General features: G+C 44.8%; 1 protein-coding gene across 1 annotated transcript in view; it reads right to left on the reverse strand.

Annotated features, from left to right (window-relative positions):
- The window catches only part of LOC135399705 (uncharacterized), a 60,847-nt gene that overhangs the window by 12,601 nt on the left and 32,043 nt on the right, over nt 1-16,203 (reverse strand). Inside the window, exons 5-6 of the mRNA XM_064631442.1 lie at nt 4,044-4,162; nt 2,849-2,903 (exon numbers count right to left, since the gene is read on the reverse strand). Of these exons, the coding sequence (XP_064487512.1) occupies nt 2,849-2,902 (54 nt within the window). The 5' untranslated portion in view covers nt 2,903; nt 4,044-4,162. The remainder of the gene's footprint in view (nt 1-2,848; nt 2,904-4,043; nt 4,163-16,203) is intronic.

The following is a 16,203-nucleotide window of genomic DNA, read 5'->3' on the forward strand; positions in this document are numbered from 1 at the left end:
TACCTTTAGTACGAGCTGCTTGGTTTTCTTTGCATCTTGCATCTTTGCAAATTTGCATCTTGTTGAAGAACCTGACCGCCTATACAGCTGAACGAAGACGAGCACGATTTCTCTATGCTTGCCTGTCTACAGTCCATAGGTCGCAGGCTTGTTTGGATTTAATCCACACGGATTTTATTCGGTGGATTTTTTTGGATTTTATCCACACAATTTAATCCGGATTTTTTTAGAGATGTTGTCCAGATGTGATGTGAAAGACAATCTTAATTCAACGTGACACGGAAAACTCCCGCTTTTATTGTATTGTAGTGTTGGCTGTTTACAAAAGTCCAGGAACGCACAACATTTTCTTTTTTTTTTAACTTTGTAACTTTTTTAATTTTTCGGATTTTTTCCCGATTTCTTCTACTTCTGCCCATTCAGGGAGAGACTTTCTTCTGCTTCCTGGAGGCATTGTAACTGAAGTACGACAGCTAATACAGACGTGCAGGAACTTGTACCAGAAACATAGCGGAGCAATATAATTTGGATTACTGTTCAACGCGTTGGTGCCGGTGGTGCAACTACTGCATATTGCATGCTGCAATTTAAAGGGGCGGTGCACACGCTTATAGGAATTTTAACTCTTACCTGAAGCACAGCAGAGCAATGTAATCTGAATTACTGTATACCCTTTGGGTGCCAGTGGTGCAACCACCGGCATATTGCAGTTTAAAGGGGCGGTGCACATGCTCTTAGGAATTTGATTCAACTTCTCCCAGACGCACAGCAGAGCAATGTAATTTGAATTATTGTTTACCGCTTCGGTGTCAATGATAGAACCAACGCCATATTGCAATTTAAGGGGCCGGTGTACAGGCTTTTAGGAGTTTTGAACTTCTCATTGAAGCACAGCAGAGCAATGTAATTTGAAATACTGTTTAGCGCTTGGGTGCCAATGGTACAACCACAGGTATACTGCAGTTTAAAGGGGCGGTGCAGACGATTTAAGAATTTTACTAAATTTCTATCAGAAGCACAGCGGTGCAATGTAATTTGAATTACTTGTTCACCACGTTGGCGCCAGTGGTGCAGCCACTGCGTGTTGCATATTGCGGTGCACACAGTTTTAGGAATGGTTTTTAACTTCTTCAGGAGGCGCAGGCGAGCAACGTAATTTGAATTACTATTGTCGCTTACGGCGGCAGCAGAGTCCTTTAAAACGAACGAAACCTCTTCAATCATGGTGACAAAGATATATTATCAACGACTTATGCCATGCCATTCCGCTGAGATTGCAACAGAGGCGACCACAAAGTTCGAAAAAGCCGGTAGCAGAGCCCTTTAAAACGGGCAAAATCCCCTTAATCAGGGTGCCGAAGTCATATTATAAACAACTTATGTTATGCCGTTGCACTGGAATTGTAACACAGGCGACCACAAAATTTAAAAAAGGCGGCAGCAGAGCCCTTTAAAACGAGTAAAATTCCTTTAATCATGGTGCTAAAGTCATAGCATAAAAGAACTTATGCCATGCCATTCCGCTGGGATTGTAACAGAGGCGACCGTAAAATTCGAAAAAGGCGGCAGCAGAGCCCTTTAAAGCGTGCGACACCCTCGTATCATGGTGCCAGAAACATATTATCAACATGGTTCAACTCATTTCAGGGTCAACATCACTTCATAACCCATAATTCAACATCACACTCAACATAACATCACATCGTTACCAATCACTAACACTATGTTCAACAGCATCTCATTGCCCATCATTCAACAGCAAGCCTATCATCACACCGCATCATTGCCCATCACTCGAGATCAAACTCAACATTTCATCACATCAATACCCATCACTCAACATCAAACTCACCAGCACATCACATCAGTGGCGTAGCCACGGGTGGGCTGGGGGCTCGAGCTCCTTACCTGCCACAGGACGACCCACGCAAATCGTGCAAATCTGAGGAGAAAAATTTATATATGGGGGGCACGGGGTGACGATCGCAAAAGTCCCGTCTATCTAAGCAGCACAGTTGAATACTTTTGGAACTATTAGATTTTCGAGCTACTTCAAATCTCGTGAGGCGGCCTCACAGCTCATGACACCCCATATGTAAACGCATTATTAAACATTCAAATATTTTGTATTTTCATATCTGACCTCGGTGTGTGCACAAGGATGAGTGTGTGGGTGTACCCTGGTTGAACGGCGTGGAGGGGGAGGAGCTTTTTTTGTATCGAGACCCCTACCTTGGAGGTCTGGCTACGCCACTGCACATCATTGCCCATCACTCAACATCAAACTCAGCATCACAACACACCATTGCCCATCACTCAATACCATATCACTCTCAGTGATGTGATGGTGAATGATGTCGGTGATAGATATCATGAGTGAATTCACCGACCAATGGCTTTTCCCTCCAATTTCTAATAGATACAGTAGCAGGAAGGGACAAGTCAGTTCCGCGAAGATTAAACAAACTCGAAAACAGTAGACACTGAGGCTTTTTACTTTGATTTACGGGACTATTTCGGGTGGTCGACCACAAGAAAGCTAGTGCCGTAAATAAATGCAGAAAGCTTCAGTGCCTACTGTTTTTGAGTGTTGTCAAATTTCTAATGTGAAGTAAGGCGAGCACATTATAAAATTTCGTTAGTCGAGATCGAACACCTTTGCTAAACTCATATGGAAAGGTGTCTGATATTGCCTTGAACACAATCTAACTGATATACTAGCTATACTAATTTTCGATTCGATAATAATAATAATATAATATAATATATATAATATAATTCCATCACCAATTGAACATCGTGTCGTTATACCAACCTGAGCATAATCGCCTGTCGCCGAAATACTTACGAAGCATATTGCAGCGAGAGCTTTTATGCTAGAAGCGGTACTCGTGTAGCACATTCTGCAATGAAAGCAGTTTCGTACAAATACCTTCAGGAGACGCTTCGTGAAGAAAATCATTCTGTGGTGTCTTTATACGTATATACAGGGTGTCCCAGCTAAATGCGAACTTATTTAAAAAAATATATATATATCACTTTTTCTGAGATGAAATCAATTGCAATATAGCATATGCTGAAGGGCACTCCTACTCCAAAGGCAATGTCTTAATTAACTTTCTCAATAATTATAAAAGCTACGAAGTTGTCCCCATGAGAACATCTAGTCGATAATTTGTGATATAATGATTCGTGGCTTTAGATCGCGAGACAACTATGATGATGAGCGACGCCACAGTGGTCTATCTGCAGATTAATTTTGCCCACGTGAGGCTTCTTTAACGTGGACCCAAAATCTCAGCACAGGGCACACAGTGTTTATCTTCCCTCGCGAAAGACGGCGTGCCTGCGACACACTTCTCCACAAATTCCGTACCGCTACGTAATTACCTCCTAGCGGCGGTGTCGCTCACTGAGGTGAACTTGGAGGGGAGGCCGGTGTACGTCTTTATCACGCCAAAGAAGCACGAACAATGTATCTCACGGCGTACCCGTAGATACCAGCTCCCCCCCCCCACCCCCCCACCCCAGCCCCTTGCAGTTTAGTCATTGATAGGCAATGTAGCTGTTGAGGAATACTTGCGGAGGCTCGAGATTTCATACAAGTGTGTCGCAAGTAGTACGCTGTTCCCATGCAGTTTATAACGTGGGTTGCAGCATATATTGTTTTATTAATTAAAACAAAGTCGTTGCTGTTGAAGAATACATCGGAAGTTCTCTACGTTTTCTTTAAGACTTTCCATAATATCCGCATCGTTTAGACGTTAGCTTAGCTAACTTGCTAACTTTCCTGCTTGTATTCGACTTGGTGACATAGCAGCACATTCTCAATGGCGGCCAATTAAGACACATTAAAACAATATCGCACGCTCGTGGAAATGGTTCAAGTGCTATAGCCGAGTTGGTACACGCCAGGTATACTAGTCTTAGGGGAAACACGTTACGATAACACACTATTGGTTGCGACGTCCTCTGCTCGGGCGCTTGTCAACGTCTGGGCGTCGCACGTACGAATGCCATTTGAAATGCAGAGGACGACTCACGTTCAGCAGGAGTCACAAAAGGGACACGGGAATCCGCGCAGCACTTCGCATGGTGGTAGAGATGTTGAGATGCACAGCTTTTCATCGTTTTTCTTCGACCAGAAGACTTGGTGCACGCGCTGCACGTACAAACTGTCATTATTTTCTTCTACATACTGCCTAAAAGTGTTTGGAATGAACGACTTCGGAGGCGGCTCTCTGCGGACGTGACCATCGAATTAGAATTGGATGCTTTTGGGAGGTTCCCTTGCGGTTTGGCAAGCCCCGTCATATGTATCAGGAACAAAAACCGAGAGACTCGGAAGAAAAGAGAGAAACACACCAAAATGGCAAAGTGGGCCTGTTGGTACATGACTGATTTAAAACTGGAGCACGAAACATGAACAAAGGAACACACAAGACGACACTGCTTTTGGAGCAAGTGTCGTATTGTGTGTTCCTTTGTTTTAAATCAGTTTTAAATCAAACACGACAAAGTTCTGTCGTTTGTCTTGATTGTCTCTTCGACCCACGTCTCTCGGTTTTTGTATCTTATACGTTATGCCGTGATGGACAAAGTACCCAAAATTGTACTTAAAGTAAAGTACAAAGTGCCTGCCGTCAATTGCACTTGAAGTATGGGAACGTGAGGCACAGTGAGGCATGGGGCAAAGTGTGACATTGCCGGTATCTGCCTCATTCGCAAACCATAGAAAAGCGAAACTGTAACTGTGTCCGTCAAACAGCCATCAACGGGGAAAAAATATTTTGATGACATACAACAACAGTGACTTGAATCCTACGCGTTATGACTGCACAGTAGATGAAAGCGGAATCACTAAAATGAAATGAAATGAAAGCGGAATAGATGGCACGCTGTTTGCTCGTGCTCAGCCATGTGCTGTTATGCGCAACAATTGTGTGATAGTGCTCGGTGTTACAGGAGCACATGGGGCACACTGAAGAGGTGTACAATAGGGTGGTGAATTGTACGGCTTCTACATAAGTTAATGTTCTTAGGTAGAGCAAGAAAAGACCGAATTCATTTGTCAATCCCGACATTCCCGAGGTGACCAGAAGGGAGGTTTGGAGGTTTGGTTTGACCAGAGGAAGGGAGGAAGGGAGGAATATTTGAAAGTTCTCTACACACACGATACATCATTCCAAGTGAGCGCAAGGCAGCGCTACAGAAGAGATTACAGAAATTATTTAAGCGTCATTAATATTTTAAAATTGCTATAAAACAAGATTTGTCCTAGCCCATGAAGTTAAAAATGCTAAGTTTTCTTTCCTGTACAAAAATACAAACAATCGATCAACTGTCTCGTCTCACTGTGCCTCACGTTCCCCTATAGTACAAAGTACCAAATTTTAAATATACTTAAAGTAAAGTACGGGGGCTTGTACTCGCCAGGTGATGCATTGCAACTGAGTTAAGGCAGTAATCTAGGTAGGTTGGTACATCTTGAAGAGGAAAAACTTGCAATGCATGTACATGCAAGAACAAATGAGGAGTACGCTTGAGGAGCAACAACAACAACAACAACAACACGGGACTAAGGAAGAGTGCGCGTTGCTTATTGACTAAATGCGTATCTAAGCAGTTTTTTGCACATTCTTCTTCTGAAGCCCAGCTAGTGTGCTTGCTCATGAGTATGAACTGTAACAGATGGCATAATTTCCTTTTACAGCTGCTTATGCAACCGGCTCTGCTAGTGGAAAATATTTTTATTTCCTGACTTATTCCTCCTTGCATCTCTCGGTATACTATGAAAAGGAGGACAGCACTCCACTTTCATGTTCAAAAACACTGCTTCTATAGTCAGTGACAACATAAGTCATGCACTTGACCCCGCCCCCACACAAGAATTGCTTGGCGCGCGCGAACGTAGTGCGGCGCGGCCAAGTGGGGACTGGGGGGAGAGAGAGAGAGCCGGCACTACATCGCGAAGCGGGGGCGTCGTGGAAAGGCTGGTAGCCAATCGCAAGAGCCTTCCACGGTTGAGTGGGCGGTCCCAATTGTAGGACTTAAGTTGTCACTGACTATAGACGCAAAACTTACTTGACATTTTCCTTTTTTTTTCTTTTCGTCTTTGCATTTCCAGTTGGGTACTTGATGGGAAAGTACTAGACAAAAGTAGGTCCAGTACGCATGCTAAACCCCCTGTCCCCAACTCCTTCCTGCAGTCCTTTCTCCCTCTGTCCACGTCTGTATGCCGCTGATAGCCAGGGGTATCCGCGGCAAGGATAAGCCTCTGTCAGCGAAGGTCATGCGCTCCGCGATTTTAATTTCGGTTCATTTGCATAGCGAAATTCGGCGATGGAGGTTTCACAGCACGTGCTTTTTTCAGGAGTTTTAAAGGGACCAGAAATCTTCCATTTGCATCTATTACGAAGATATAATATGCCTCCAAGCCGCACGCGAAATATTTTGGCTGTGCGCGGCGGCAAAGTTTGCCAAACGGGGAGCTGAAAACCGGCTTCGCTTTTCCTCCTCAACTCGCACAATCGGCGCCGAAATCTAGCCTCTTTGTAGTGGACATCCTCCAATTTCCGTGTGCGTGACGAAAGCACGAGGTCCATGTTTCATTGGGCGCCCGGGCCGCAAGTTCTGTTGTTAGTGAGTTTGTGAGAGTTTGTGAGTTTGTGTGAGTTTGTGAGAGTTTGTGAGTGGCTTGGTGACGGATGTAGGCGGCATCCGTCCGGAAAGCGATCTTCAATATGGACGTCGAAGCAAGAAATGCGGAGACTTCGAGCCCGGATCTTTTTTCTGACCTTTCTGCGAAGGAAATTCTGCATGCTGAACAGCTCGGTAGCCTTTCTTTCGAAACGTAGGCGATGGCGCGAATGCGGGACGAAGTTAGAGCTCTACGAACATCGTTCACAGATGAAGCAAAGAGCATCAGTCGCCTGCCTTCGACTGACAGGTAAGCGATGAGCTTTTTAACGCACACTGTGATCGAACATGTAAACGTTCTCTGAAATTTCGTGTCCTGATATTTAATTAGCACTTGCTGTTTATGTTGCTGGTGCGGCTGGTGTGTCATAATGCCGAAGGAGATCGAACACTGCCGAATGACTGCAGTATGAGTGCATTACAACCCACGAAGATTTTCAACTTCTATGCTTCAATATGACTGTCCTGAAGGTGGCATATCTTGAACTCCGTGGGCAGCGCGAACCTGAGCGACTATATTCACAAGTAAGTCACATGTGTCCTTGTCGAACGATGTTAAAATTTGGGCGCTCAAAACTGGTTTGGTCCTGCATTAAAGTCGCTAAAAACTCCAGTACAGGCGCAGCACATAAAAAGACTATACAATACACAACTCTGAACTAGAGAAAAGCAATATAGGCAACTTTGTAATTGTCAGTGTGCTGTGTCCTGAGTCACCTTTTTATGTATTGCCCTGTGCATAGGGTTTTAGCGTAGGTTTTTAGCGATAGTGAGTGTTCTTGATTGTCGATTCAGTGTCAAGTAAAACAATGTTGGTTTCTAAAAGAACATAGCATGTATAGTAATGTACAGGGTGTGGGCGGGAAAATTGCAGTTGCTCTCAGGTACATGTGGAAAGCCTTTCCCACAGAAGCTGCCACAGGCTTCAAGTACCCAAGATCCTGACTGGAGGTACCTCTTCGCACAGCTCGTCTATCGCATTTAAAATAATTCAGCATCTGTATTTAGGATGATTTATAGCTCTCAGGATGATGCATATGCATCATCCTGAGAGCTGAGAACACAACACAACATAGAACACAACATACTGAACTCATATGGTTCATGAGTTCAATATGTTGTGCTGAAACACAACACAAGTCCTTCTTAAAGGGACTATGAAACGATTTTTTTCTTCGTTTCGTTCGAAAGAAGACATTTTTCTGAGTCTAGAACCGAAATTTTACCTTCGTCGCGCGAGCGGATTTCTCGGGAGCGAATTTAAACGGAGCGGCGAAGGGAGGACAGCTAGCGCCGCGCCGTGGCGAGCTGCCTAGCGGAGACACAACGGGCAACTTGACGCGACCACGGCCGGCTCAGCAACACGTCATCGTGACGTGTTGCCGAGCCGAGGAATCCCGCCAGGAGCATGCGCCGTAGGATCCCGCGTATGCGTTCATCGGGAGTGGAAATCTCTATGACAGCAGCTTTCGCCCGATCGGCAGATTTCGGCAGTGGCGGCAGCCACAGCGCGAGCTCGCGGCATTACTTGCCATTGTGCAACACCGGTGACGCAACGGGGAAGCGAAGTGCGGTCCGTACAGTTACACCATCGACAGGGAAATATGCGCGGGAGAGGAGGAACGCGGAAGAGACATTTCCAGCGCGCTCTCCTGGCAGAGTGGAGCGATTTCGTCCGGAAAAATTTGTGGCAGATTAGTTTCTCTGCGGGAAGAACAGTTTCCATCGAAAAAAAGTATGGGGGTTCGGGAAATTTCATAGTCCCTTTAATGAGCCTTGCAGAACGATAGATGAGCACTCCTTTCGTGACATTGTGTACCGTTGCTACAGTGAACAATTTCTTGAGCAAGACTGATGAACAAATGAAAAACAGAGCCTGTCTTCCAAATATGTATATTCCTTGTAACTTCCATATTTGCTAAGTGACCCATGTTGATGTCCCCCCTCATGTAATGCCTGCAGGGGCCTTTGAGGTATATTCACAAATAAATAAATATCAAAACCGGAAAAAGATGTAACATCTATTGTAACACCTATCCTCTCTTTATGTGAATGATAAATAAACATTCTCAGAAGATATGTAGTCGCACTTTGCCTCATTGTGCCTAAAGCCTGATTCCACCTCTTACATCATCTCCACATCTTCAATCTCCAAAGCAGTACAAGGCTAAAGTAATCAGCTACTACATAAACAAAAGGAGGGAGAGGAAAATAAAAGCTGGCACACCTGAAATTCGAAGAAACCCTGGTGCTTTCACGAGGCTACTCACGGCTGAGCCCTGGACCAGAACCCGATGGAAAATAGCTTTTCTGAGCCTCGGTGATAGATTCCCTTGATTGCCCTGACTGTGAGGCACAACTCATTGGCTTGGTGGCAAGTGGGCTTGCGTCTGATAGTGCGGTTTGGAATAAAGGGAGCAGGGAACATCTCTCTACGGTCTTAAGAAGGATATCAACATTACCTGTCAAGGCACAGCATTTCATATCGCTTTCAGTAAGTACAACACTCCTCATAGCAGTTACCATTCATGTTGGGAAAACATGCTTCGTCTGATCGTCTCAGGCAGTGCATCCAGAATAGCAGAGTGGGACAGCAGCAGTGTCCAGTGAAGACTCCCCAGGAATTTTGCGCAGGTTTGAGGATCACACCTTTTAATAGTTTCGATGGAAAGCAGGGTGTGTGAAACACTGACCTCTGGTGGACGAATTCTTGTTATTTATAACCAGGTACCCATGTTCTAGTAATCTAGAGAAGCCTTAGCTCTCTTGCAGGAAATTGCTAATGAATCTGAGTGTCTTTTGTCTTTGTGTCTATCCACCCTTCTTAGTTGCCCTAGAAAAAGCAAATATGTAATGCTGTACACCATATCTATTGTTAGCACACTAATACACCACCTGAATAACTTGGAGCGCCGCCAGAGGGGAACGTCGCGGCGGCTCCGGGAATCATGGGACATACGTTTTTCCGCTCTCGAAGGTGATGTCTGCTATGCCGGCCGCTACCTGACACGGCTGACACCGACACACTGACGAGGCGGGTACGTCTACCAATTCATTGTCATAAATTCTGTTGCACAGTTAGCAGCACCGTATAGTTTCATTTACTATCGTTAACGCTTAGGGCCAGTTCTCACTTGGCGACGCCCGACGCGACGTCGTGAACGGACGGCGGAAATAGATGTGCATTTCCGGCGTTGAGACGGGGGAGACGTCGAGCCAAAAAAAAAATGTCATGCCAAACTTCTTTCACGACGTCGGCGAGAGCTGCCGAGAACGATATACCGGCGACCAATCAGGTGACACAGAAAGACCACGCCTCCTGATTCTTCGTCTGATTTGGACGACGGAATGCCACTGTAGTGGGAACATGAAAATCGCGGGCGCTGAACGGGCGGCGGAAATGCGCGTCTACTTCTGCCGCCCGCTCACGACGTCGCGTCGGGCGTCGCCAAGTGAGAACTGGCCCTAACTCTCCTACACTACATAGGTGTTGTTTACGTGCGTCACTGCTCAAGACATCAGGCGTTGATAAACGTGATCAATGCATGCAGGTAAGGCTCTTTCTGTAAATGTTTTCTTATATTACTTCGCAGATGCTGTCTGTCCTTGCTATAGGAGCCTTCAAGGTCATGTATTGAATCTCTTGAAAAGTGAAATGCATTGGACGCCAGCGTTATTTGGTGACATACCCCTTGACGTGATGGATCGTGACATGGGCTTTTTACGTGTGATTAACTTAAAGGACAACGGAAGCGAAAATAAGCTACAAAGCTGTTTGCCTCATATTGCGATGTGTACCAAAACAATCCGGAATTCGACTTAGATTTACGTATATTAGTTGAAATGCCGCCAAAATCGCGGTATAAAATTCGGCCGCGGAGCACTCTGAGCCCCTGTCGAGCGTCGCCGCGCCGCCGTAGCAGACCACGGAAGTGACGCACGTTGTCTCTCCTGCTAGAGTTCCTGACTTTCATTTTGCGGTTGTTTTGCGATCGGAGGTTGATTTTCGCGACAAGAAAAATTGTACATGCTTGTGAAGTCTTTCCTGGCTGTGCTACAGCATATTGCCGACTTCCTTTCGGCAACCGGAGGACATAGTGTTCCTTGCACGAACGACACACGGATAGACATCACAAACACAGCGTCAAACATCGAGTGACGTTTATTACAAAGACAACACTACCGAGGCTGGCACCCAAAATCCATCCGAAGGAAGGCGATCTCATTCTCTCTAGGGGTGAGAGTCTTGCTGCTTACATTGCTGTCTGTGTTACCTTGCGTTCGGCCAGGATATGTTTCAGAACAAACACGCTCTACCAGTCTGTGGTTGTTTCCGTGGCCGTATTGGCCAGTGGCGCTCGACTGGCAATCGAGAGATGCGAAGTTGAAATTCTGCCGACGTGTGACTTTTTTTAATGACTCTCATATTTCAATTGTTTCCGAAAGACAGGAATCTTATTCTCGCCGCGAATCTGTCTATGCCTACTTGCAGACAGGTGAAACAAGACAAGTAGTGCGCAGACATATTGTTGACGAATGGTTCAAAACAAATCCAGAGGTACTCATTAGCCTTGACTTGTCAACGAAGTACAGCAGGCTGAAAGAAGGAGCGGCCCCTTCTGTATTTTGACGAAAACGGAAGGCACAAATCTTTACCTCCACTTAGCGTTTCGGCGTACGTCTGATTCCCGCTACGGGGAAAAAACTGAGATTAAGAAGCATGTACGAACCCATCTCTCATAGAATATATCGCCTTCAGACTTCCACGAGATCTCCGAATCGAACATCTCCAGGCGTTATTTGAAATTCGCCGTGTTTATCCCGTTCATCGGGCAGCCGCACATGGAGCTCGAGAGATATTTGACGTCACGCGCTCCTCAGATTTTCCCGCAATGCTTTGCGGCTGCGCGCGCTCCATGGGCGATCGTGTCGGGTGGGCGACCCAGCGCGCTCGTAATCGTCAAAAATATCCCCATCCGTACAGCGTACTTGCAAAATACTAGTGGCACCATAATTCTACGTAATATTTACACCTTGTTCGGGCCTTTTTTTGCAATGGACAAATTTCGCTTCCATTGTCCTTTAACTGGAGAAGTTCACGTGTGCTGAAACGCCTGACAGCATTTCGTAGTAATACTGGCAGTGGATATTAAGCGTTGTCACTGTCCACGATATCACAAAATGTGCAGAATAACAAGGATATTGTAGAAACCGAAACTGGCCGTCCCGCCAAATTTTTTTTTACATCAAATTTTCACTCTCGCTGCGTTCGGTCACGGAAACAACCGACAGTCGGGTTTGTTGTCGACAGAGTCTCAATGACTGAACAACAAACAATGGTTGGTTTGACGAATCGGTTTCTTTGTATGGCCTGATACCACAAAGGTGTACAAATGTAATACAAGCAAATGCCACGATATGCAGGAGCCGAGAGAAAGAGGGACCGGTGCTGATCCGTTTATGCTACCATCCCCTGCCTTACTGAGTATAGTGCGAGTTTTAAACACGTTTACATGGACTCGTGTCCTTCAGGATTGAAATGTGAAAATGTGATATAAAGCAGGGTTTTCTGTGCATTCACGTTTCCAGGTCCACGATACAATTTGAGGTACCAAAAGGGCCTTGGACAAAACAGTTGGGCAACTTCCCTGCTGCCTTCAATTAAGCGAAAATTTTGTTTCACCAAGAGCAGGCTGGTGCATCCAAGCATGGCAAGGAGGGATACAGGATGTACAAAAGTGACAAGGTGACAAATGTGCTTCTTCATTATGGCCAGGACTTCGTTGTTGTAAAGGCGACAGTGGAGTCATCTTTTACACTGCGAAAACTGAGGCGAACACTTACGAGAACTGGCGATGATGGAAACGTGACAGGAGGCTACTGCATATGCCCCGCAGCAACAGATGGTACGTGTAAGCATGTACTTTTTATTTATTTATTTTCATTTATATGTCATAGCTATGGCATTACATAAGGGGGGATACAATAGGAAAAGGATACATATCAAAAGCATGACAATCACAAGAAAACACAACCATACAGCAATTACCTACTCTAAGTACAATCACTCACAGGCCCTAGTAAAGGTATCAATATTATTATTCATGACAACTTCTTCAGGCAAAGAATTCCAATCACGGATGCCTGTCTAAAGGGGGGAATTATAAAAATAGTCTGTCATGCCAAATGTCGTCTTAAGCTTGTGATGGTGGTCAAGACGGACCGCTAAGTGGTGGGCTGGTTCAATATACGAAGAGCCATTGAGGAAAAGCCGAAAAATGTTCACCAGCCTTTTAACCTTCCTTCTGTTAGCAAGAAGTGGGATGCAGTTTAATTGCTTGAATTCAGTAATGCTGGTCCAGTCATATTTTTTAAAGATAAAACGGACTGCCTTATTTTGAACGGCCTCGATTTGTTCAATTAAATACTTCTGGAAGGGATTCCAAATAATGGACGCATATTCCAATTTACTGCGGACCAAAGTGTTGTAGGCCATTAATCTAACATCTGTAGATGCGCAATACACGTCGTAGAAACCCCAGAGTATGAGTTACTTTGTGAGAGTATGTGCACTGCTGTGGTTCCTACTTGATGTGATCAGGCAGGGCCTGAAGTATGTGCCAGATGTGGCATCCTGCACTGAAAAGCCACGAAAGTGGGGGATTCCAACCGCACGTGCCATAAACCAGTCTGCTCCAGTGGAACGTTTCGAGGACCTAGTGTTTGTGAAGCATGTGCCACTAAAGCCTTCAAACAACCAGAAGTATTTTAGACACACATCTGGAAGCGCCACTGTTTCATCCGCAGCGTTGCACACCCCCCACAGGGACCTTATGGAGCATTCCCTTTCTTCGATGCTTGCTGCAGTTTCGGAAGAGACTAACATGCAACCAGTACCACGACGTCAACAGCCTGATACAGAGACTAATGAACCGGATGAGCCACCAGTGAGGCTACCTGTTGCTGTTCTCTGGATTGGAGCAACAAGACCAACGTGTTCAAGGACTCTTACCCTTGAAGATGCTCAAGAAGTTGATTGTAAAACACGAAATCAGTCTCGAAGCTCTCTGCGATACAGTGAAAGGCATGGCAGAATCACTGCCTCAAGGTTTGGTGAAATCGGGAGGCGGAAGTCTGCAGTAACGGAAAATTTTGCATGTGATGTACTAGCAGGTTCTGGGGGACGCCCCACGGCTTGCATGGCTACTGGGAGCAAAAATGAAAAGCAGCAGTACAATGAGAAAACTGGGAACTGCGTGTACAGTGTTGGTCTCGGCGTAAATCCAGGTGTTCCCTTCCTGGGTGCCTCCCCTGATGGACTGGTGCTTGACAAGACTACAAATGAGTTTGGTCTAATTGAGGTAAAGACTTTAGCAAAAGCTATGAACCTGCAGGTGGAGAACATTGCTGACGCCATGGAACACCCACCATATATCAGATATGGAGACGCATAAATACTTTCATCAAATGCAAGGGCAGCTTGCCATTACTGGGCTGAAGTGGTGCGACTTCGTTGTGGACAATGGACACGACTGCAAAGTGCAAAGGATATACCTTGATGAACGAATGTGGACATTTGAAATGTTGCCACGAGTGGCCGCATTTTTTGATGCACACGCAGAGAATGCCCCTGCTTCTCACTCTCAGCTCCAACACCATAGGCTATAGATAGAGCCCAAAGTTTTAGGTTTAAATCATGTTCTCCCTCATTTTTAGCCCCCCAGTAGAGAGACGCACTTTTCAGGAAAAAGCTTTAACCCAATATTTCCCCGCGGACTGTCTGCAAAAAGCTAAAAGTTCCAATTGTGTGCAACGAAACCAAGCAGTAAGCACAAAACTTCTTGTGCAGGTAGTCTGAACAGACCTCAACCTTTATATATATTCAGGAGAACACCTCTGCTTCAAGATGTGTGCAATAGAGCCGTATAAGGCCCATTTTTTACCCCTAACCTTCACGCTGTGTAAGTTTTTTTTTAAACGGAGGTTACAGTAATCTAACCACGTAAATACGAAGCCTAATATTTACATCCCAAATTTGAAAAATATACCTCCTGGAAACTTCTGGCCCTAGCTGTTAATATACTTAGACATGGCCCAGCACTAGGACCATGCCATTTATTTTTTCCCAACATGTAGCCTTGGAACACACAACTTTATTTTGATTTTTTAACAGTTCAAGTGAGACATCCTGCATGTTGTTTTGCTTCATCGTTAAGAGGAAGGATTACTCAAGAGCGTAATGCATGCATTTCACAAAAGAGCATTTATTTGCATATTAACAGTACGTTTACATGACTTCCTTACAGCTGTCAGTTGCTTTTCAACAGCATAACAGTGCACCGAGACGTGTTACTGTGTAGGTGTGTAAATGACACTCAGAAGGAGGTACGTTCTCCTTAAGGAAATAAAGCAGTACCCCTTGCTTTGTGATCGTATGATGACAATTTCAGACTATATCAAACATCTTCCAGGCTGATCACGACGACTCTATACAAATGTGTTGGCATCTTGCATTATATCTAGACCCGAGTTTGGAAAAAAATAAAACTCTGAAGCTTCAGGGTCTAATTGAACCTCTCTATGCAATAAGGGGATAAGTCGAAAAATCCCAAACCGAGAAAAGAGGCGTGATCTGATTGTCCGTCCCATTGACAAACATGCATTTCCCATTTCTTACCCTCCTGTAGCAGGCCATTAGATTGCAATACGGTCCTAAATTTTCTTTGGCAGGTACATATACCGGTATGTAGATTTAATTGCAGCAAAAACTGCAAAAGGGTGATAAATCGACTTATCCCCTTATTGCATTTCAATTCAATTATATTCAATTCAATTATATGTAGCCATGTATTGTGGGTGGATAACCCTGAAGTGCACCTAGTTCGCTGCTACCGTGTCACCAGTGGCTCGTTTGTGAAATTGCATAGTAGCGTGCACACCTTCCATGCCCTGTTAAGGTTCTGCGCCATGGAATTGGGAAAAACATATATAAGTACATACAGAACCACTTTATAATGAATTTAGAATAGTACGTGTTCGCGACCTTTATAATTTTCTTCTTACTCAAAAAATTCGCTTCTCGGGCGATGTGTTTATTTCCTATGTCAATAGTTTAGCGGATGTACGAGAAACATCTACATCATATAACACGCGACAAGAATGTAGGTGGGTTATCCCAACAGTCAGAACAGAATACGGAAAACCGATGTTACTTTACAATATTCCACACATATTAAATACATACCTTTACGCCGGGTCAGCCATATCTGTAATGCTACAGAGAGAACTAAAGAAATACCTTGCCACAGGGGTGAAGTAGGTCAGGATGTTACGCTTAAATATTTCTCTTTTTTCCCCACAGATGCGGTTCTGTTTCAATAAGACTGTGCGCAAAATGTGCGCGCGCAGCGTGTGGTGCATTGCCATTATATTTTTAATGCTTGTTGGGTAGATTGATATGCTCTTGGATTGTATAGAGGGTTTTCTGTTGCTGTTACCCTGGTA

Source organism: Ornithodoros turicata, chromosome 1 (assembly GCF_037126465.1).
Source record: "Ornithodoros turicata isolate Travis chromosome 1, ASM3712646v1, whole genome shotgun sequence".
NCBI lineage: Eukaryota > Metazoa > Arthropoda > Arachnida > Ixodida > Argasidae > Ornithodoros > Ornithodoros turicata.